A 22,826-nucleotide genomic window follows, 5' to 3' on the forward strand; every position below is an offset into this window, starting at 1 on the left:
AGGATGGCACCCTCACCTCAGACTTTCAGGTTCCAGAATTGTGAGAAAATAAGTTTCTGTTGTTTCAACCACTCAGTCTATGGTATTTTGTTATGGTGGCCTAAGTAGAGTAAGACAGGCAACACAAAGATCTGGGAGAGCAAGACAGTCCAATAATAGCTCTAAATTTGAGATACCAGTAGAAGTATCTTCCACACTATGTTCTGCTAAACATGAGATACAGGGGATAATAATATGCATTTATCACCAATAAGAAGTATCCTTTGGTGAAAAATCTCCTCTTGATAATTTGCAAAAGCATATTAAAGAGTTTTAGAATTCCAGTAGTAAGGAAATCTTAGATTATTTAACACATTATTTCCTCAAATTACTTGAACATGGAACTCTCCATTTCCCCAGTTTCTTTCCCCCAAAAGAACTGCAAATACCACAGAAACTAGCATTCCATAGAACATAGTTTGGGAAATCCTGATATAGAGGGAGCAAAGTTAGTTGGCACTTTAGACAGTTCATTATTAATTAAATAAACATGATAATATAAAAGTAAGTAAAATATATCTACCCTTTAGATTCCAGCAATCAATCTAATATAAACAAGTGCTATATATAAAATATAATATTTCATTATCAGATAAACTGAGCACTTGGGTGAGCCATATTCTACAGACTGTCTTCTCCATTTCTCACTGGTTACATCTAGATAGTTCTTAGATAACACATGGTCATAAAGACAAAGAAGGAATGAGAAACAGAGAAGCAACAAGAGAGGGAAAAGGGAAAGGAGGGTCAGTTTCCTTTGATATCACTATTAAATCATCCAGTGAATTTTCTTAGGGTAACGTTACTGCCATTCAGAATTATAGCAAATTGGTGATATTTTACAGTCATTGTGTGTATTTTGTTTCAGTTTAAATATGTGCACATATCTCCCAAACTTACTAGATCAGATATGACACATTAAAAACATGGATTGGGTTTTTTTTAACTCTTAAAATTAGCAACTAATTGCAGTGTGAACATATAATTGGTTTTATGGGTAAATCCATTTATGGACTTAAGAAATATTAAAGCCTCATTTGTTATTCATGACTATATTTTGCTGAGGGAGAAGAGGGTATATTAGTTTGCCTTTATGTCAATAAGAGAAGAGTTTCAATTAAGTAAATACCTTTCATGATAAGAAAGCACACCCTGAAATAAGGCAGTAAGAGTTAAACTATATTACTTTTCCTGGTTAAAAAAGAAAGTGGCTTTGGGAGTGGATCCTGGGGTGTCATGGTGTGGCAATGTCATTTTGTTTCCAAAGATAATATTTCTAGATGTACATATGTCCTGAACTTTATCAAACCACAGCTATGGTTATCACATATTTATTCAAAAGATAATTATGGCTATCAGAGCAATAAATCAGCAAAGTCCTCAGCTGTTTGCTTAAAATGCTCTTTTGTTTTACTGGGTGTTTAAGTACTCAACCAGTGTCTTTAGGATATCCATGTAGGTTGAATTATATAAGTGAAAGAAAAACGCCTGAATAAAAACACAAGAATAAACCAAAAATTATTTATATCAAAACATTCAGGGCTTCCCTGGTGGCGCAGTGGTTGAGAGTCTGCCTGCCGATGCAGGGGACGCGGGTTCGTGCCCCGGTCTGGGGGGATCCCGCGTGCCGCGGAGCGGCTGGGCCCGTGAGCCGTGGCCGCTGGGCCTGCGCGTCCGGAGCCTGTCCTCCGCAGCGGGAGGGGCCACAGCAGTGAGAGGCCCGCGTAACGCATTAAAAAAAAAAAAAAAAAAAAAAAACATTCAGAAGTCATTAATAACGTTATGACACACAAACCTTTGTGACGTTTAATAGATTCAAAAAAAGGAGAAAATGATTTTCTTGAATAACAAAGAATGCAGCTTTCCTTGGCTGAATTGACCCTGATTCTAATATGCCAAGTATGGGATGTGTTTGGGAAACTGTGGTGTGGCTGTAATGTGCAGTGTTCCATGTAATGCAGACTCTTGTACTTCTTGTTCTGGGAGAGGCAGCAGTGTGACACTTCTCTTCCCAAAATGACAGTTGAGGGAAGAATTTTTCCCTAGAATAAACCTACATAATGCTTTCCTCCATGAATCGTCAATAGATATTTCCTGGGCCCAATGTTAAAGAAGTATCTTTCTTCCCAAAGCTCAAAAGCCCTGCATCTATTGTAATGTTTTATTTGTCCTCAGACATCCTTATTAATTGGGCAAGGTACTTACGAAGATCACACAGGAAGCTAGTGTCAGGGCTAAAAGAAAAGCTTGGATGTTTGCTCACCATTCATTCAAAATGGGAATCTAAGTGTATTCCCAAGACAAACATGAATGGATTTAGAAATATACTCATTTTATTTTATTATTATTATTATTTTTTTTTTTTCCCTGCGGTACGCGGGCCTCTCACTGTTGTGGCCTCTCCCGTTGTGGAGCACAGGCTCCGGACGCACAGGCTCAGCGGCCATGGCTCACGGGCCCAGCCGCTCCGTGGCATGTGGGATCTTCCCGGACCAGGACACGAACTTGTGTCTCCTGCATCGGCAGGCAGACTCTCAACCACTGTGCCACCAGGGGAGCCCTATACTTATTTTAGAAATATATATATCTTTAGAAATATACCAGCCACTCAGCAATGCCTTCTTCCCTTCTGCCAGGCAGGTATATGCCTGTGGGTGAAATACCATAGAAACTGAGGTTTATTGGAAACTTATTCCCAGATACAACTCTTCTGACATGGCTGCTGAGGGGTGCAAAAATGGCACAACTGTGTTCTGACAGACTGATCAGTTTCTTAATTCAGCGTTTGGGGCTTGAGGTATCTGTCATAGGTATGGATGTGCATAAAGCTGCCTTACAAGTAACTGACGTACTGTGGGCTCAACTCTGGGCTAGTTGCTGTTGGAGGAAAATGCAGAAGTATCCAGCATTTTCCTTGGAGAAGTATACAATCCTAGTTGGGAGTGAAAGTTACTGTGAGACAGAGAATCAACAAAGGATAAAATATTGACCATGCAGTAGGAGAACACATATAAGGGAAAGAGATGCTACTCCAAGCCTTATAAGTAGCCCCCGCTTCTATAGGTGTCCAGGGAAGGATGATTTCACACAACACAGGCATGCTCTCATTTCTACTCAGAGTCAGACCTCAGTTTATGGGTCTCATTCAGTCTTCTATGATTATGAGTGCTCTCTTTCAGAGAAAGAATGCCAAGGAAAAAAATTTTAAATAGGTACAAGGCCTTGGAAAGGGTTCATGTGAATGAGGGACTCTGAAAATTAATCTTCTTAGTTTGATGGTAAATATGTCTTGGTTTATTTAACCCTAATGCCTTGTACTGCCGTTATTTAGAATGAAACAGTGTACAACATATCATGTAATGAGCCTCAGATAAATTTAGTGGCTAATCTAGCTAGGGATGGGAAGCAGAGAAACTCTACAAAGGTGGAGAATTTCTTAGAGAAACTGCACTGACAGAGGATGGTCTTGACATAAAAATTCAACTGGGATACCTTTTTCATCCTAGGGCACATGCCAAGGAGATCAAAGTAAAGGATTTTTTTCTCTCTTTCCAGTGTATGTTAAGGCAGACTTTTTTCCTAAATAAACAGGATTCATCAAGGGAACATAAAGTCAATTCAAACAAAACAAATCAAAGTGCAGGTGGGGCGAGCAATTGGTGTTTGCATGGGGAACGCACACTTTCCTATTGGTTTTGGTGTGAAGGGTCTGCACCTGTTTGTGAACGTGTTCAAAACCAGGACTGAGGCAAGTCCCTGAGCTGGCCTGACTCCGACTTTCCTCCGAAGGGGTAGAGTTGCTTTAATGCAGTTCACGTGTAGGGAGTTTCATCTTAGCCAGAGTGATTTATGTTAATGAAATGAAACAGAGAAAATACCCTTGACATCCTAGTCTCCTTTTAAAAATATTAAATAAATATGTCCAGGACTTTTGTATAATTATATTTATTAAAACAAATGGAAGACTTCAATAAACTCCAGAATAAATTTGTAGGTGACCCTGGGTAGGGTTAAATCCATTAGGAAAAAAAAAATGAGTTTGGGGGTTCCTTACTGATTCTGAAAATTCTAAATAGCCATTAAGATCAGACAATGAGCATCAGTTTTAAGGTAATTTATTCTGTAATTTTGAATATTCTTTTGTCTGGGTTCTGCAAATTTAGTCCCCAAATCATGATTCACAAAATATATTCAGAGCATCTTTATAAATCTGATACTAAGCCTCCTTAACTACCTCTTTGGAAATTAAGTAGTGTCATATTTACTTTTTTTTTTTTTTTTTTTTTGTGGTATGCGGGCCTCCCACTGCTGTGGCCTCTCCCGTTGCAGAGCACAGGCTCCGGACGCGCAGGCTCAGTGGCCATGGCTCACAGGCCCAGCCGCTCCGCGGCATGTGGGATCTTCCCGGACTGGGGCACGAACCCGTGTCCCCTGCATCGGCAGACGGACTCTCAACCACTGCGCCACCAGGGAAGCCCCATATTTACCTTTAAAGGATCTCTTTGGAAATGTTACAATTTAAGAGTTTAGTTTCTAGTGTTTGTTATTACTAATATAGAACTAGTCATTTTTAAGACTTTTTTATGTTTATTTTATTTATTATCATTTATTTTTGGCTGCATTGGGTCTTCATTGCTGCACACGGGCTGTCTCTAGTTGTGGCGAGTGGGGGCCACCCTTCGTTGGGGGTGTGTGGGCTTCTCACTGCTGTGGCTTCTTTTGTTGCAGAGCATGGGCTCTAGGCGCTTAGGCTTCAGTAATTGTGGCATGTGGGCTCAGTAGTTGTGGCTCGTGGCCTCTAGAGCACAGGCTCAGTAGTGTGGTGCACAGGCTTAGTTGCTCCGGGACATGTGGGATCTTCCCGGAACCAGGGCTCGAACCTGTGTCCCCTGCATTGGCAGGCGGATTCTTAACCACTGCACAAGCAGGGAAGCCCAGAACTAGTCATTTTAATAGAACTTATAAAGCAGCAGAAAGACTCTTTTCAACTCTTAGATTTCAATAGCGTATATTTACCTATTCCTATATAGCACTATTAAGTAATTAATTCCATGGAAATCAAATTAGTCAAATGAATAGATTTTTTTAAAAAAAATCAGTTGATTGGAATTTTTCTCAGAAGTTATGGAACTGAAAAAACATTAAAGAATAATTCACATGTCTGGTTATCTTAACTGCTGATTGAATTGTAATTTATCCAGCTGATTGTGACATTTAGAAAAAACAGAATTAGCCAAGGAAAAAGTTTACTCGCTAGGAACATATTGACATAGTTTTAATCCACTAGTATGAGTAAACAGTAATCTATTTTTGGAAGACTTTTTGAAGTAAAGATTAAGGGAGTAAAACTGAATAATATTTTTATTTTTAAATATCTTTTTGTCCATTGATGTGGGCACATTTTACCAGATATGTACCAGAAATGTGCCTAATGTGATTTATCTCTGGCTACTTGGTAAGCATGTAAGGTAGCAGCTACCTACCAATATGCAGGACAAGAAAATAAAATGAAAAGGAACTTTTACAACACATTGCTGAGAAATGCCTAGTTCTCTCTGCTGGTCGATATGTCATTACACTGCCATCCATTAGCAACTGAAATATTATATTTTCGTTTTTGATGTTTATAGATATTAAGAGAATGATATTCTTGTGGGACTTGTGGGAGTGATGGTGATTGTAATGATGTTGGTGATGGTCATTTAATGTGTCCTGAGACTGTTATTGTATCTTATAGCATAGAAAATAAGTCTATGACACTTCAAGAACATTATCATTTAGACAGAAAAGGACATCAGTAGGTGAGTAAAGAAAGGATAGAAATGTCTAAGCGAAGACCAATAAAAGGAAAGAGACAAAAGGAAGTGAGGATAGAGTACAAACACTTAAGAATGAAATGCTAAAATAAAAGCAAATTAATGGAGGAAGATGTAAAAAGCCTAATGGAGTAAATAATCAAATCAGGGGTAATTTTTAAAAATGAGTGAGAGTAAGGACCCACTACTGCAAGGAAAAAGCAAAAATATTAAATACCATTATTTTCAGTTGCTACTGCTACATTTTATAAAAATTGGTCATTGGCATTTATCATGGTCATTGACATCACAGCTTTTATGGTCTGTATATTTTGTCAGTGCATCTAAACCCTCCAAAGAAGGCAATGTGGTCAGTGTCTGTACAAATTAGTCAAGTCTTATATTGTGATTGTTAAATATTTTGAATATCATCAACGTTTAAAATAATGCTTTTATAACATAATGGGAAAACAGATGCAATTGGTTGCTGAAGTGATTGATGTCAGATTTCAGAGATGGATGGAATTAGCTAGAAGGGATCCTTTAATCCCACTACAATCTTCTTTCCAAAGGCAGAGTCTGAAACTAGAGAAGTAAAAGTACATGCCTCCATCACACAACCAGTGAATGGCAGAGCCTGGTTTCAAACACAGCTGCCTGACTTCAAGCCCAGGGCTCTTTAAACTAGATTACACACAGCACATTTTTCTAAATGTGCATCCCCAAAAGATCTGTCGTTCCCCAGCATTGTTTTTGTAAAGAAGGGAGTTTGAAAGCTTGACTAATTGATTAGTGGCTATCTTCTGTGAATCTGACATAATTGTACATATTCTCTATGTAGAGAAAAAAGCTGCAATATATATGTTTTTTAATCCAGCCATTGTCAGTAGCCCTAGTCTCCTTGTTCCTATCATTTGAAGAGACCGCTGTGCTGTAAGACTTCGCCGTGAGCACTGCTTTCCTGCTTGCCCTCTGCAGATACTGTTCATAGTTCACTGCACCCACTGTGTTTAGAAATGGTGGCTGTGCTGAACTTGAGCACTCCTTTTCAGCTGCCTGTGGTTTCACCACTTCTTAATATGTTAAATTTAATTAGGCTGTGGTTGCTAGCCCCTTACTTTTTTGCTTGCCATTCTGTCGGTTAATGTTTCCCTTGTATAGGTCAGAAGGCATAGGGGGAGGGGAGAAAATGGGGAAAGGGTGGCCAGATTCAGGTCAAGCTGTCTAACCAAACGGTAGCTGATTCTACTACTGACTCAGTCTCTGTTTCCCAGCCTCTGTAGTACCAAGAGACCTTTGCAGTAATGGAAACATTTCTTCTTTCACTCCTGTGCACTGCCGTCCCTGACTTCATGCAGAGAAACATGAGGGGCAAAATAATTGTAAGCATTACAGCCTTTCACTCTAATGACCTTGACTCTGCACTGGGATAAATGTCTAATTACCAAGAATTCAGCAAAGACCACATTAGCAAGGCTGATGTTTGCTTTGCACACAGACCAACATCTGTTGTATCTTTGTAGTAAGGGCTGTTGGTTAGGGGAGCTGAATCCTGCTGTTCTCTTAAAATGCATATTTTAAACAGAAGGTGCTCTTATAACATTTTGATCTTGAGAGTTATTGCATCATAGGTTCAGGCAAAAGACTTGTAGGCCCCAAGAAACTGAGTAACTGGTTAGATTTTGAATCTAACCCATAAACTAACCCTAAAAATCAGAATCCTTTCCCTAAACAAACCTTAAAAATCAGAATGCGTTTTGCTATTTTGGACATTATGATGAGCAGTCAGAGTTGACCACGTGGCAGTCTTCTCACCACTCACGGCCACTACATAGAAACGGCTTCCAAAGGGTGTCATTGTGATTGATTTTAGAAACTATGTAGATACAAACCTCTATTTTTCTTTTTTCTCCTGAACTCTGAGTGGGTAAGAAGTCTGTTTTCTACAAAGCATTAGCATCTTCCCTTAATTTCAGTTTGTTAGTTTGTAATATAAATGATAGGAAACAAAGAATTTCATGTGCCTTTTCCTTTGGAGATAACACAGCAATTTAATCAGTTGTTTTCCATTAACATTTTTCTGGTTAATGTGAACAGTATAATCAAGTGTAACGTCAATTTGGGTTCAAACTATTTCTGTTTGGGGAACCATTTTCTAGTTTGCCACAGTATTGTAGAACAGGTTACCTAATTACCTAAATTATTGAGATCCTGAGCTTAGGAACCAGACCGCCTGGTTTCAAACCTCAGCTCCTCTACTTACTGCCTTTGCGACCTTGGGCAAGTTAGTTAAGCCATCTGTGCCTCACTTTTTCACATCTGCAAAATTAATAGAAATACTTTCCAGGATTCTGTGTGGAATAGATGAATTTATATAAGTGAGGCACTCAGAATAGGGCCTGACACAAATTCAGTGCCATTTGCTGTTCTTACTACTATTTTGAAGTAGGCTTTCTAAAGTGTTAAGGCCACACTCTATATTTACAATAAATACCTAGAGAAGAATTTAGATTAAGTCTTGTACTCTGCTTTTATATTGCTTCTAATCTTTAATAGTAAATATCAACATACATTTAAGGATCTAATCAACTAAGTGCTTTGCCTCTGTGTAAGAATTATGGTTTATTTTTATCAGGACACTAGCAAAATACAGATTTTCTGTTCTTTTCCTATCTTTCAGGATGTTTTGTTCTTGGCAAAGATTCTAAAGAGGTTTTTTTTTTCCTTCAAGAAAGAATATGCTAATTGATTAAAGACTTGATCTCCAACTTTTAATGGAAATCACCACAAATACATTTTTAAAAGCTATACCTGGATATTATAGTATGCAGTATTATATATTCTAAGAATTACACATCACATTAGGGTATCACAATTCTCAGTCACATAAAGTGTAAATCTTCCTGGAAATTAGGTGAAAAATACACTGTGAGGGTCAGAAGCCTCAGAAAAGACTGCCTGAAAGGGGCTGTAACCAGAGATTTCTCTTCTCCAGGACATTTTCTCCCTGCTTCAGCCATACCTTATAATGGGCTTCTAGGGCTTCTTTAGAATCCATGAGGATGCACACCGATATATACATAATATACATGTATCATGGGCTATAAGTGAGTGTTGTTGTAGAATTGTTTTAGGCCAAAGTGTGTTTGTTTTGAAAATAGCTCCCTATGTCTAGTCATTTAGATACCATCATATTCATTCAAATTGCTTCCATTGTATATGAAAACTATTCTTTAGGATAGTACCTGTTTATCAAATGCAAAGTACCAATGACTTTTTTTGGCCTACTATCATCTTTCTCAAGCTCACGGTAATTTGATAATATCTGTCTTGAAATTTGTATCCCTCCTGCTTTTTATAACGCTGTGGTCTCCTGGATCTCTTCCTATAATTTTAAAGGCTTATTGTCTTTTGTTCTTTCTTATCTGACTTCTTCCTTCTGCTCCCCAAAAGGTAGAGTGCCCAACGTTTTGTTTCAGGTTCCCTGTATGTCTAGGAATTTGACCCAAATAATAGAAGGGCTTATATTCATAATTCGGGCTGGTACCGAGAATATAATTATGTTAGAGAAAAGTTGGAAAACGGAGATACAAAAGGATCATCACCCATAATCCTTTTCACAAAAGATAGTGTAATGATTTTAGGATGAATATGACAATATAAAAATTCTGACATTTAGTTAACAATATAATTATATTTTGAGTAAATATTAAACCTTCATTTAAATTATGTTCCTTTTGAGGAAATTAAATTGGAATCCTTGTAAGATTTCTAGAATTTTGACTTTGATTCTGGTTGCAAATGCCCATTGGAGAAATTCTTTGTTGTTCAGAAGCCATCTTAGTCATACTAATCTAATGTCTCAGCTAAAAGATGTAATAGTAGAAAAATCTGTATATAATGTTTTTATGGAAATGTATAGGACTTTTAAAATAGCATTTTCTCTTATATGATCACATTTAATCTCCCAGACTCTGGGAAGTAGTGTTTTTTCATCCCCATTTAATGAAAGAGAAAATATAATTTAAAATCTCTGCTTATTAGTAAATGTGTAAAATGATTGTAATTTTTAATTACTAATAATACTGACAAATCTTTTATGCTATCTGATTATAAAAGTAATATTCATTACAGAAAATGTGGAAAATAAAGGAAAGTATAAAGAATAAAATAAAAAGATTTCTTGGAATCCCAGAGTATAGGTGTAATCTCTAATAATTTTGTATATTTTCATTATCTTTCACATGTATTTTGACGCCTGCATTTTAACATCAGCACTACAAGCATTTTCTACATGTCATTAATTATTCTTTAAAACATAATTAAATTCAAATTATGAATATAAACCCTTCTATTATTTAGGTCAAATCACAACATAATTTCTAAGAGCTACATAATATTATTTAATCACTTCCCTAATGATGGACATTTAGCCCATTTTCAATTTCTCATTTTTTAAAATATTGATCAGACTTAAGTTTGTCTTCATTAAATCTGACTCGTTCCTTAAAGAAAAAATTGTAGAAGTTATGAGTTAACAGATATAATTTTTTTAAGTTTCTTGATACAGACTGCCCAATTGATTTCCAGAAGAGATCTTTAAAATTTATAACCCCATCAGTAACCCATGCAAGTCCCAATTTCAACTCACCTTTACCAATATAAAATATTCGTGTTTTTAAAAACTACTTTACTGGGCTTCCCTGGTGGCGCAGTGGTTGAGAGTCCGCCTGCCGATGTAGGGGATGTGGGTTCGTGCCACAGTCCGGGAAGATCCCACATGCCGTGGAGCGGCTGGGTCCATGAGCCAGGGCCGCTGAGCCTGCGCGTCCGGAGCCTGTGCTCCACAACAAAAGAGGGCACAACAATGAGAGGCCTGCGTACCAAAAAAAAAAAAAACTACTTTACCAACTGATAAGCAGGAAGTGGCATAGTTTTTGTTAATTTAAATTTCTCTGATTACTAATAAGGTGGATATTTTTTCAAATATTTAATGGCCATTCATATGAATTCATTCCATGTCAATTCTGAATAGTAGTTTTAAAGAACTGTTTGCATTTTTAAGAATATTTAGTTGATTACATAAATTCTTATGAATGGTTGCTTTAAATTTTTCAAATGAGAACAATTTTATTTTGTATTTCGTCTTAACTATGCTATATATTTTGTTCCAGTTTTACTAGGACTGTGTGCTGTAATGCCAGTTATTTTGTTGTTTTTTTTTTGTTTGTTGTTGTTGTTGTTTTAACTCAAATCCCTTCTTAGGAATAACTCTTAAAATTGCTCCTTGCTATCCATCCCCACTGCCACTACCTTGGCTGAGGCTTTTATTATTTTCCCTGCCACCTGTCTCATTGCAGTCTGGTCTTTTCTCGCCATTACTGTCTTTCCCTAAAGCAAGGGTAGCATGCTGTTTCCCACTTTAATGATCTCTGCTCTATCACTGTTGTCACACCATAAAGCCTATATTCCTCAAAAGTAAATAACAGTCTGATTATTCACAGTCTGGTCCTACATTCTTCTCCTACCTCTCAGCCTTATCTTTTCCTTTCTCTCTTTGATTCTTCCAATCCAGTTTTCAACTCTTCACCCCCATGCCAGTCATGATTCAACTCCACTGAAATTTTTACCATTTTCTCTACGTCATGGCTTCTGTAATACCATGACTTACACAAGCTGTTCCCTTTGGATATATTTTCTTCAAATGGATAACTGCTTTTCTTCCTTTGAACTTGTATTTTTTATACTGTGAGTTGCAGCTCATTAAAAGGTTATAAAGTCAATTTAGTGGGTCAAGACTGGCATTCTGGGAATGGAATGGAATATAGTAGAAAACGTAAGAGTGTAAGTATTATTTTATGAAACTTATGTTTTAGCTGTGTGTGTGTATTGGTTTACAAAGTGAAATGTGTTTTTTGCTGTTGGTTGTTTTTTTAAGAATTTTGAAATCTACTGAGCCACTGTTTAAGCACCCAGCTCATATTATTTTATCTATAAAGCCTTTCCTCTATTCCCAAGGGACAATTAATAACTTCCTTTTCTTCATCTACATACATAGCTATGTTTTTTAGAGTACTTATCATTTTGAATGGGAGAAAAAAATCTTTATCTGTATAAAAGAACTTATCACTTTGAACTGGGGGAAATTTGTTTACAGATCTGTTTCACACGTGCCATGTGAGCTTAAGTATAAGAACCTGTCTTAATAGTATGGAATACAGCCCTTTGCAAAGAGATTCAGTGTAGATCTTCAATGAATGCTTGGCCAGATAAATGAATGAATGAACAAATTGATGAATAGACGACCTTGGCAGAGTTAGCTTCAGCTTTGTTTTCAAATGGGAATGTGACATGTAAAACCAGTTTGAAATATTTTTAGATATCTGCTACTTGGGAAGATTTTTAAAAGTAAATTAAATCTTTTTTGATATGAGGGTGCAGAATTGCTGTACAGATGACTGTAGAGGATTATTTGGTTGTAAGACAAATATACATGCACAAAAGAAGATTAGTCGTCAAGCTTTTTATCCATTGGTATCTGGGGTTCTGCCAGGTATTCAACAGCTCCTTCAGTATGTCTCTTTACCACTATAGTAGCATCCATGAGCCACCATAACAACCAGTTTTTTTTAAAAAATTAAAATAATCAGTCAGATAGCTAGCTATTTGTGTATTCAGAGCCAGACATCTGGTTATTTGGAAAAGTGGATGATCAGATATTTTTTCACTTCTTATATGGAATTTTTGAGTGTACTTACAGATTGTCTTCTACTAACTCAAATGACAATCCATAGTTTAACTCATCAGTGGTATGTTATACTTTTGTCATAACTAATAAAACAGTAAATGTCAATTAATCTCTCAGACCACCATGGAAAGCCCATACTTACTGATGGAATGAACATTGTGGTTGGATGTGCCTGGAAATAAGTTGCTGCTGATTAAATGTTCACAGCCAGCCTTGGTTCTACCGTCTCCTGTAAAATGGGGCGTGACCTACCTGCTTTACTTCTAATTCACAGAAACATTGAAGTGATTAGTTTGATACACGTGATATGCCTTTATCTCCTCATAGAATCATAGCATTTAGAAACATTAATTTTTCATCCAATAATGAAGTTAAAAGAAGTGAAATTGTCAAGTTCCTGAGAATATGGTCCTTGGAATCAGACAGATCTTGGTTTGAACCCCAATTCATGCTGTTACCTGCTCAGTCACCTTGGATAAAGCTTTTTTAACTTCATTGAGCTTCCACTATCTATAAAATGAGGAATAAAAATACATAATTTCAGATATGTTTTAGGCATTATAGCATTAGATAATGTATAAACTAACTCCATGCCTGGCATATGGTACATTGTCAAAATGGCTGTTAATTTTATCGTTGTTGCTAGAAGTAAAGAGTTAGCTTGCCTTCAACATAAATGAACTATTTCTTTATCTTTGGGGTAAATCCTACCTTCCTGTCATTTTAGATATGAATAAAATTAGAACTCCTTGATCTTGGACTGGTCTCCTGACTGAGGAGATAATGACTTGCACTTCAGAGCTCCATTCAGCTCCCAGGTCCTTCCTTCGCAGTCTCTTTCTGGCTGTGCCTCAGGGATTTAAATTACTAAATGAACTTACCTTTTGTCTTGTTCATCTCGTAGTGTTATGCAATTAAAAGAAAAAATCTTGACGATGCTGCTTCCCTCAGAAAGGCCACATCAAAAGGTAGAGTTCCCCAAAAATAATACACACTTTTTCCGAAGACACAAACAGTTCCTTGAAAAGGATGTCATGCTGTAATTTGTTTTGTGAATTCTGCAAACCACAGAACATTTAGTTACAGTAAAGTTTGACCTTTCTTTTTCTTTCTTTTTATGCCTACAAAGCTCTATCTTCTCTTTTTTTTTTTTTTTTTTTTTTGCGGTACGCGGGCCTCTCCTCTCACTGTTGTGGCCTCTCCCGTTGCAGAGCACAGGCTCCGGAAGCGCAGGCTCAGCGGCCATGACTCACAGGCCCAGCCGCTCTGCGGCATGTGGGATCTTCCCAGACCGGGGCACGCACCCGTGTCCCCTTAATCGGCAGGCGGACTCTCAACCACTGCGCCACCAGGGAAGCCCTATCTTCTCTTCTTTTGAGAAGAAATGTAAAGGCTAAAATTCTCTTCAAAGTGCTTGTGGTGTGTGTGTCTGTGTGTGTGTGTGTGTGTGTGTGTGTGTGTGTGTGTGTATTCTCAATTGGATTTTATTATAATACTGAGTTTAATGTCTAGCCAGGGTGCTTTGGCTTTATGTAATATTTTATGGAATGCAATCACTTGTGCAAAGACCAAAGAGAGACTCATTTAAAACTTTACAAAAAAGAATATTCTGTGCTCATAGGGTGACGGGAAATGCAACATGTATACTAAACCCCACATTGCACCCCACTGAAAGCAGAGAAATCCCTATGACTGATTTGATGGTAGTAAAACCTCTTTAGGGATTTTTTTGGTTAAAGAAAGTAATAGCAAGAAATGGGCACATAAATTAAGTTTCCAAAGTGCACGTGTCACGAGCATCTCATTGTCCCTCTGGAGGGGAAATTTACTATTGACTTAGGTAGACATTTTTCCTGCTATGAGCCCATTTAAAAAAAAAAATCAGCATTTCCGAATTCTGTAAACAATTCTCTGCTATTTGAGTTATAAGAACATTTTACTGTCATTTGTGTTCTATTTTCATTATGGCAATATTTTACAACCACCAGGTTGCTATAGAAATGAAAATAAACAAAGGTTTGGAAAGATACATGTTGCAGGGGCTTGTTCTGCCTCCCTTGCCTGCGTATGTGGACTGTGTTCTCTCTGAATGGACTTCCTTCCTCAGTTATTCAGTTGGTTTTTACCTAAGGCACAAAGGTGAAAAATTTGTGTTCCGATATGTTTTTCCAAATTCTTTTAAAATTATTTTCATGTCTTTTAAGAATAAATCGGTCTAAAAAAGACAGACAGATTAGAAAAAGGAAAGAAAGGAAAGAAAAAAGAAGGAAGAGAGGAAAGAAGGGAGGAGGGGAGGAAGAAAGGAGGGGAGAGAGTAAAGGAGTAATAAGGTAGGCAGATGTGAGAGAGAGTGTAAAGTATGCTGTGGAATTAGCATCTTTGTAGGTGCCCACTTAACCACAAGGGAAAACCACATTCTACTTGTATAGCCACAGACAGTTTTGAAGGGATTCATGAAGGAATCAGTTATTGCAGTGCATTACCCTAGGGAAGATCCTAGTTCTTTCTATTTGGGCTCAGCATTGGTTACCTGCGAGTGGGTACTTTGTTAATTGGAGAGTGGCACAGCAACTGTTCCTTTCCAGCCCTAGCTTTTACAAATTAGGAAGAACTGATTTACCAATACTTATAAAACTAAAGACATAAGACCATCTGTAAGTTACTGGACCCACATTTGGCATCAGAATAAAATATTTCTTGAAAATCACTGTTGCAAAATTATAGCCACATTTTGGCATATTAAAATACATGGTATTTATATACTTTCATAGAATAATGACTAGAAAGGGACACATATAAACATATGTACATTTCTTTCTATATTTCAAAGCAAAAGAATGTTCATTTTAATAAAATTTAAATATTAACTCTTAAATGACATCTAAAAACTCCAAACTAATTATGTCTCCTAATACCGGTTTGTTAATTTTTCTAAACCAAATTTCAATATAGAGTTCAACAAAAGCAAATCTCTTAATTCTATTACCACTGTGTTTTTATATGGTAATTAGATAAGAATCACTTTATCCATTTTGATAGACTAGCAATCTTATAATTTTTCCCAGCTTGCTATACTGGAGTATAGGATTTTTGCCTGGGAAGCTAGCATCTCTCCACATTCAGAGAAATACCAAATATAATGGTATAAATATAATAACATGACACTCATTGACAGTGTCCCAAACCAGGAAGAGCTACCATTGAGAAGGATATTTCTCTGAACTCTCAGCTCAGAGAAACATTGAGTAATATCTCTGAATTAGTCAGAATTATTACTGGTTCTATGACACATCTTAAGCAAGGAAAGTCCCTTAGTCCCTTAAAATACTCTTTTTTTTAACAGAATTCTAAAGTTAACATTGACATTTTAATGTACTAAAGCAATATAAACTTACTAAATGTCACATTTAAAACTGTAATTAAAAGAATTAACTTTATGGACTAGGGATATATATATATATAATTAGATATTATATACATATATGTGTATATATACACACACATATATATTTAGTTTGAATATATATACTTATATTTTCCTAGTTAGAATATATTGTGTGGTATTCTGATATACACACACACATTTAAATGAAGTAATATAATAAGATTTAGACCTATTACACTAACTTTTGAAATGTGCTGTTTTTAAATAGTTTCCTTATTCTCATCAAGGATTCAGTCTTTTAAAAACACAGCATACTGTAATTAACATCTTATTGTAGCAAAATAATAATATAAACTCATTAGATGGCATATTTAGAACTCTAATCTCTTTAAAAGTACTAGTTTTACAAAATTTAAAAAATTCCGCTCTAGGAATTTAGCTCATAAATACTTTGTTCTTGCTGTGAAGTAGTTTGCTCTCGACTGTAGAGTCCAGAGTCATCAAAGGAAAGACACACCTCAGAGTTGACCTGAAAAGCTAAGGGCAGATAGGTTGATATGTAGCAAAGATTTTGATCAGAAAGGATGTTGAGCTTGAGAAAATGGTTTTTCTTTTCTTTTTTTTTTTCAGTTTTATTGAGATACAATTGACATGTAACATTGTATACATTTAAGGTGTATAGCATAATGTTTTGATATAGGTATAAATTGCAAAATGATCACCACAATAAGATTAGTTCACATCCATCACCTCACATAGTTACAATTTTTCCCCCTTGTGATGTGAACATTTGAGATCTGTTCTCTTAGCAGCTATTAAATATTCAATACAGTATAGTCACCATGCTGTACATTATATCCTCAGAACTTATTTATCTTATAACTAGAAGTTTATACCTTTGGACCACCTTCACCCAAATACCTCACCCCCGCTCCCCCAACCCAGGCAGTGGTTTTTCTTATCAAATGCAAGAGAAAGAGAATAAGAAGGGGAAAAAGCATCACTTAGATGTAGTACCTCTGAGACATAACAAATCATGTGAGAGCTGCATTTGACTTTAGAGACCATTTAAGTGAATCTCCTCTCCCTGCCCACCCCCCCCCACCCCTGTCATTTTACAGTTGAGGAAAATAATATTTGAAGAAAGTTTACTAAGGTCATACAGTTAAGAGCAGTGCCAAGAATAGAAACTGGATGTCTTGAGTTGGAGTCTTTCTATGCACTACAGTTGAAGCCAAAGAATTCAATTTCAAGATGGCAGGCAGTAGAAAACATTGCAGAGTTTGGTCCCCTTCTTTGAAGGCTTTTGGAGAAACCTCATTTCAATATCTATTTGTGAAATGTACAGAAACTTCAGGAAGGATGAGAGACCAAGAAAACCTGAGCTGAAAGCACAAAAAAATCACAGGAACTATCATTTGACATTTCATTTAACACCTATTTATTGAATATCTAACACATGCTAGGCACTCTTCTATGTCCCTGGGGTACATCTGTGAACAAAGAGGCAAACAGTTTCTTCCCTTGGGGAGCTTGTGTCTAGTAGAGAGAATTAGACAATAAACAATAAACATAATAAGTAACTCATGTATCACTTTAGAAGATAATAAGTGTTATGGGGGGAAAAAAACAGAATAAAAGAGTTAGGAGTGACAGAGCTGGGGAATGTCTTAATGAGAAAGTTATATATGGGCAAAGATTTGATTGAGGTGGGGGAGTTAGTCATCTGGGGAAAGAGCACTCCAGGCAGAGGCAAGAGCTATTGTTAACCCCGCTGGCTGTAATGCGTCTAGCATATTTGTGAATAGAGTTCTGGCAGAGAGTGGTAAGAGATGGGCTCAGAGAGATGCTAGTCAGCCTCCTTGTGCAGAGGCGTAGGTCATTTAAAAATGCTTTTACCCTGAGAAATATGATGAGGACCTAATTAAGTATGTCAACCTGGCTGCTGTGTTGAAAGAATAGAGAGTGGGTTGGGGGACGTGGAGGTAATAGGGTACCTCTTAGGAGGCTGTAGCTGTAATCCAGGTAAGAAATGTAGACCTAGGCCAGGGTAATGACAATGGAGGTGTTCAGATGTGGTAAGTTTCTGAATAGTTTGAAAGTGTAGACAACAGGATGTCCTGATGGGTTGGACATGGGTCTGAAAGAGAGAAAGGGAGCTGCCAAAGATGGAAAACCGAATCAATAAAGAAAAAGGAAGATGGTGGAAGAGAGAAAGGAACAAAGTGTGTGTGTGTGTGTGTGTGTGTGTGTGTGTGTGTGTGTGTGTGTGTGTGTTGACTGTGTGAGGAGATGGAGGGTGAAGGTTAAGGAAGAAGAGCAGGGCTTACTCTGGTTGGTGCTGGTGGAGAACACCAGTTATACTTGGTGTGTTTAGAGCTCCCAGCACTGACCCTCTTCCACAAATGCCCATGATAATCCCTTCCTTTGGTGCCTTCCCAAAAGAGCACTGGTCCAGTGGTGAGTGAGGTGCTGGGGGCCATCCTGAAGCCCAGCAACCACAACCGCTGCCCGGGATCTTTTTAGCAGCTGCTCTTTGATGTGCTGCCTTCACCACTTCTCCAAGCATGAACTGTCATGAGGCGTTTTCCTTGGGAGCATCCTTCTACTGCACTTTGTACACAAACATGTACAGATGGATGAAAAAGCATGCATGCTCTAATGTGCGTTTTAATTTTGTAAGAAAAATCTAAAAAGAAGTCTTTGTAGCATTTGAAAATGTTTAATTTTATAATCTGATGCTTTTAAGCAATGACGTACAATTAAGCTATAAAGAAAAATGTAGGCTTGGATTTTCACCTATAATTCATATTTGCATGATTATAATGTGCCATTATAAATTATACAGGGGATCAGAATCTGCCATCTCAGAGGTCAAAAAGACCTCATCATTCTAAAGGACACTTTTAAATACTTTGCTTAATTGATGAGGACAGAAATAATATAAACCGGATCATGTCAGTGTCCTGCTCAAAATTTTCCAGTTTCCCTTCTCATTCAAAACGAAATCCAAAGTCCTTAAAATGGCCCTACACGAACTAGCTTTATGTCACTTTTCTGGCCTCACTTCCAGCCATCTTTCCTTTTATTCACTTTGTGTCAGTCACAGTGACCTCCTTATGCCGACTTGAAGACACTGAAGACCCTCCCACTTCAGGTCCTGTGCACTCACTATTCCCACAGGGCAGTACTCTTCCCCCAGGATTCGCTTGCCCTTCTTCCTCACTTCATACAGTGCAGTGCTCTGTTCACTGTCCCCACCTGAGAGCATCCTTCTCTGTATACCCACATCTAAATGTGCACCACCTCCCATGACTTTGTCTATGTTATTTTCCCTCTTAGTCCTTACTACACACTTGATTATCTATTATCTGTACACTTCCTTCTCCATTAGTATGCAAATTCCTTGAAGGCAAGAGAGCAGAGACTTTGCTCTTAACCCTAGCCTTGCAACAGTGCCTGGCACATTGCAGGTGGCTGGTTAAGATTTGTTGAGTGAGGAAAGTCAGTGGGATGACCTTCGTCATGCTTTTATACTGTGGTCTACTCCAGTTCTGGAAATACTGGACACCACCCTCCCTCAGCCCCTGGTTTCCTCAACATCAGGCTCTTCTGGTTCTGTTTCAGACATGTAGGGCCTGGGATCTGGGATACACACTCCTCTGCTACCTCTACCTCATATGCTCCACATGCTCCAGAAATATCAGACTATTTTCACAAGCCTCCATGCCCTTTCAGATGTCCGTGCCTTTGTGCTTGCTAATCCATCTGCCTGAACTGTCCTGCCTAATTTTTCTTCCTGGCAACCTCTTACACTGGTGTCCGAATTCACTTTTCATGTCCCTTCTTTGGGTGAACTTTCTTCATGCTGCGTTCCTCCCTATTGGCTACCCACTCCCTTATGTCTCTTGGTACATTGTTTGTGCCTGAATTCGTAGCGCGCTATACTGCAAAGACATGTTTCCCCTCTGCATTTCCTCCTAAGTTATGAACTCCTTGAGAGCAGAGCTTCAACTTATTCATATATATGAATCTGGCCACAAACCCAGGGCCTCTCACATAATAGGGGCTCAATAAATGACTTCTGAATGAATATAAAAATATTGTTGAGTAACTCTATAAGGTAAAATGCTTTGAAATGCTTTAAATTTTGAGTTGAAGGCTGTGGAACCGAGTTTTTTGTTTTCCTTAAAGCCACAGCAAAGCATGCTCCCCTGCACAGAGCATGCTGAAGGAGTGGGCAGCATAGTATACTGCTGACTCAGCACATGCCAAGGTGAGTCTTGGGAAATCACTAGTGGAGTTCTGTTTAGGCACAGCACATGACTCAGCGTCAGTGCCACCAGTTCTTTGGCCATTGACTAGAGATGAAATAAATCCAGAGATCTGATTCTAGCTGAGGAGGTTTTGAATTAGAATCACATTTCATGGAAAGAAATCCAGAATGGGATTCTTTTCTCCTTACTGTGTTTAGTGTCTAATCACATGATCTGTGTCTCCTTTTATTATGATTATTATTAGTAGTAGTATTCTTGTCTCCATTTATTTTTATAAGCTCAATGTACTCTCTCTAGCATGAGTCTTACCTGGGGAGAGGACATGCAGTAACAGAGAAGGAAAGTTGCCTCCAAGGAGAGCATGACAATCTCCAGTGATCAGGTGAAGATGAGAAAGCATAGATGCCATTATTATTGCTTCAGTCATTTGTTTTCTTTTTTTTTTTTAAGCATCTTTATTAGAGTATAATTGCTTTACCATGGTGTGTTAGTTTCTGCTTTATAACAAAGTGAATGAGCTATACATATACCTATATCCCCATATCTCCTCCCTCTTTTTTTTCATACACACACACTGTATTTTGTTTTTACAAGAGATAGACTGACGCCAAGCATTGTAAATGGATGACCACAACAAAAGCAACAATGATTGCAATTACCAAACATGAAACACTCTCATACTATGTCATAATATTGACATTCAGTCCAGTAATCCTCTACTGTAACAGCTCCTTTACCTTGCAGTGAAAATTGATTTGTATATTTTTTGCCTCTGAGTCCTTGTGGGATTTTTTTTTTTTTTGCAGCATGCTTTTTCCCACACATGAACATTTATTAAACATTTTGAGTATTATACACAATTTGCTTCTTTAATTTAGCAATTTTTGGCATTTTCCTGTCAGTACTTCATTCTTTTTAACTGTTGCAGATGTTACATTTTATAGACATATTGGTTAGTTATTTCTTATTAATCAACACTTGGGCTGTTTCTAAGTTTGAAAAAAAAAGTTGCAACAAATACTCTTGGGTCCATATCTTTGTTCAGGATTAATTTATAGAAGTGGAAGTTCTGGGTCCAAACCCAGAATATTTTGAATTTTAATTGATATTGCTAACTTATACTCTAAAAAGGTTGTACCAATTTATAAGGCAGAAAATGCTATTTTTGGGGATACTTAATCTAAATCTTTGCTAACGTGATGGGTAAAACATGTTTTAATTTTCATTTTTTAATTCTGTGAAGTTTAGTTTCTAACTTACTAATTTTGGTTTCTAGCAATATTCATTCTCAATTTATTACCTCTTTGAATTTTTAATTTTAGCCATTATGTTTGATATTAGATTATTCTTTTTTGTAAAGAGCAGCCAATTCTTGTTCTGTCATTGTAACATCCCATGCAATCTCAATGAAGATCAGGAACAAAGTTTCTTAAGGTCTCAAACCTTCTCCTTTAACCACCGAAAAGGTAGTCTCATACCTGCCTTTTTACTATCCCTGTGGAATATCCTGGATTTTTCAACTTATTGACTCCTGGTCTGAGTGAAGAGAATTTTTTTCAGAAGTGTGATATAAAGTAATTCACAGTCCCTCTTTTGATCTAATTTAAATAACTGAATGCTAGCTCTTCTGTTTGTAATCCATTTCTGACCTTTGGACCCATCTGCCTAGCTCCTAGCACTATAGGCTCTGGTTTCAACTCATGCTACCAGGGCACTCTCCCACTTTGGGCTGTCTTGGTAGATATTCTACCCTAGGCAAGTGCTGGTCACCTATTCTTGACTCTTGATGAGCATTCAGGAAGTTACAGCAAGAAATGTTTCTGATGGTATGTTCAGATGGTATCTGATACAGTCTAGTTAAGATTAATGGGGAATAAAAGTACTTTGCTTAGAGATAATTATCCATAGATATAAAGTCAACAAAAGTCACTACAACAAAAAATACATAATTTTTCTGGGGGAGGAGGAGGCTTGAAATAGATCAGAAAACACTTTCACATTAATTGTTCTTTTCATATACTTCAAATTTGTACTTAATGCCTTTCTCCTCCTGGACATCAGAAGGAACACCTGGATATTCTGGGATAAGTTTATATTTATCCAAATCAATTTCTGGAAAAAATGTGTCACTTTCAAATTCTGCATGATCCTTGTCACAAATAGTCTAAGATGGCCTGGCTTGTTCATGGCTTCCTTATAAACAGAACTGCCTCCCACTATCCAGACCATGTCCACTGTATTTGTTAATTCTGGTTGCTCAATAAGTTTTAAGCACTATCCAGACTTTTGGCAAGAAAATGAGCTCCCTGTGGAGGTTCCTTGAGTTCTCTACTGAGAACTATATTAATTCTGTCCTTTAATGGTCGATTTTTCTCTGGAATGGAGAACCAGGTTTTCCTACCCATAATCACCAAATTCTGTTTACCTTCTACTGAAGAGGTTGTGGTCATTCTTTAGAAATACCTGTATTCATTCCTGAGCGGGGGCCAGGGCAGGTCCCCGTTCTTGCCGATGCCCATGTTCTGGGACACAGCGACGATGCAGTTTAGCGGACGAACCATGATAGCAGCAGAAAACATTTA

General features: G+C 37.4%; 2 protein-coding genes across 7 annotated transcripts in view; one reads left to right on the forward strand and one right to left on the reverse strand.

The window, feature by feature from the left end:
- Window positions 1-22,826, forward strand: part of HDAC9 (histone deacetylase 9) — an 825,073-nt gene that overhangs the window by 630,827 nt on the left and 171,420 nt on the right. The window lies entirely within an intron of this gene.
- Window positions 22,210-22,800, reverse strand: LOC116759053 (dihydrofolate reductase-like). Its single transcript, XM_032642338.1, is given in 3 exon segments — window positions 22,210-22,383; window positions 22,386-22,520; window positions 22,523-22,800. Coding segments are annotated over 3 exon segments (447 nt in total). The 5' UTR covers window positions 22,695-22,800; the 3' UTR covers window positions 22,210-22,243.

This window comes from Phocoena sinus, chromosome 9 (genome assembly GCF_008692025.1).
Source record: "Phocoena sinus isolate mPhoSin1 chromosome 9, mPhoSin1.pri, whole genome shotgun sequence".
NCBI lineage: Eukaryota > Metazoa > Chordata > Mammalia > Artiodactyla > Phocoenidae > Phocoena > Phocoena sinus.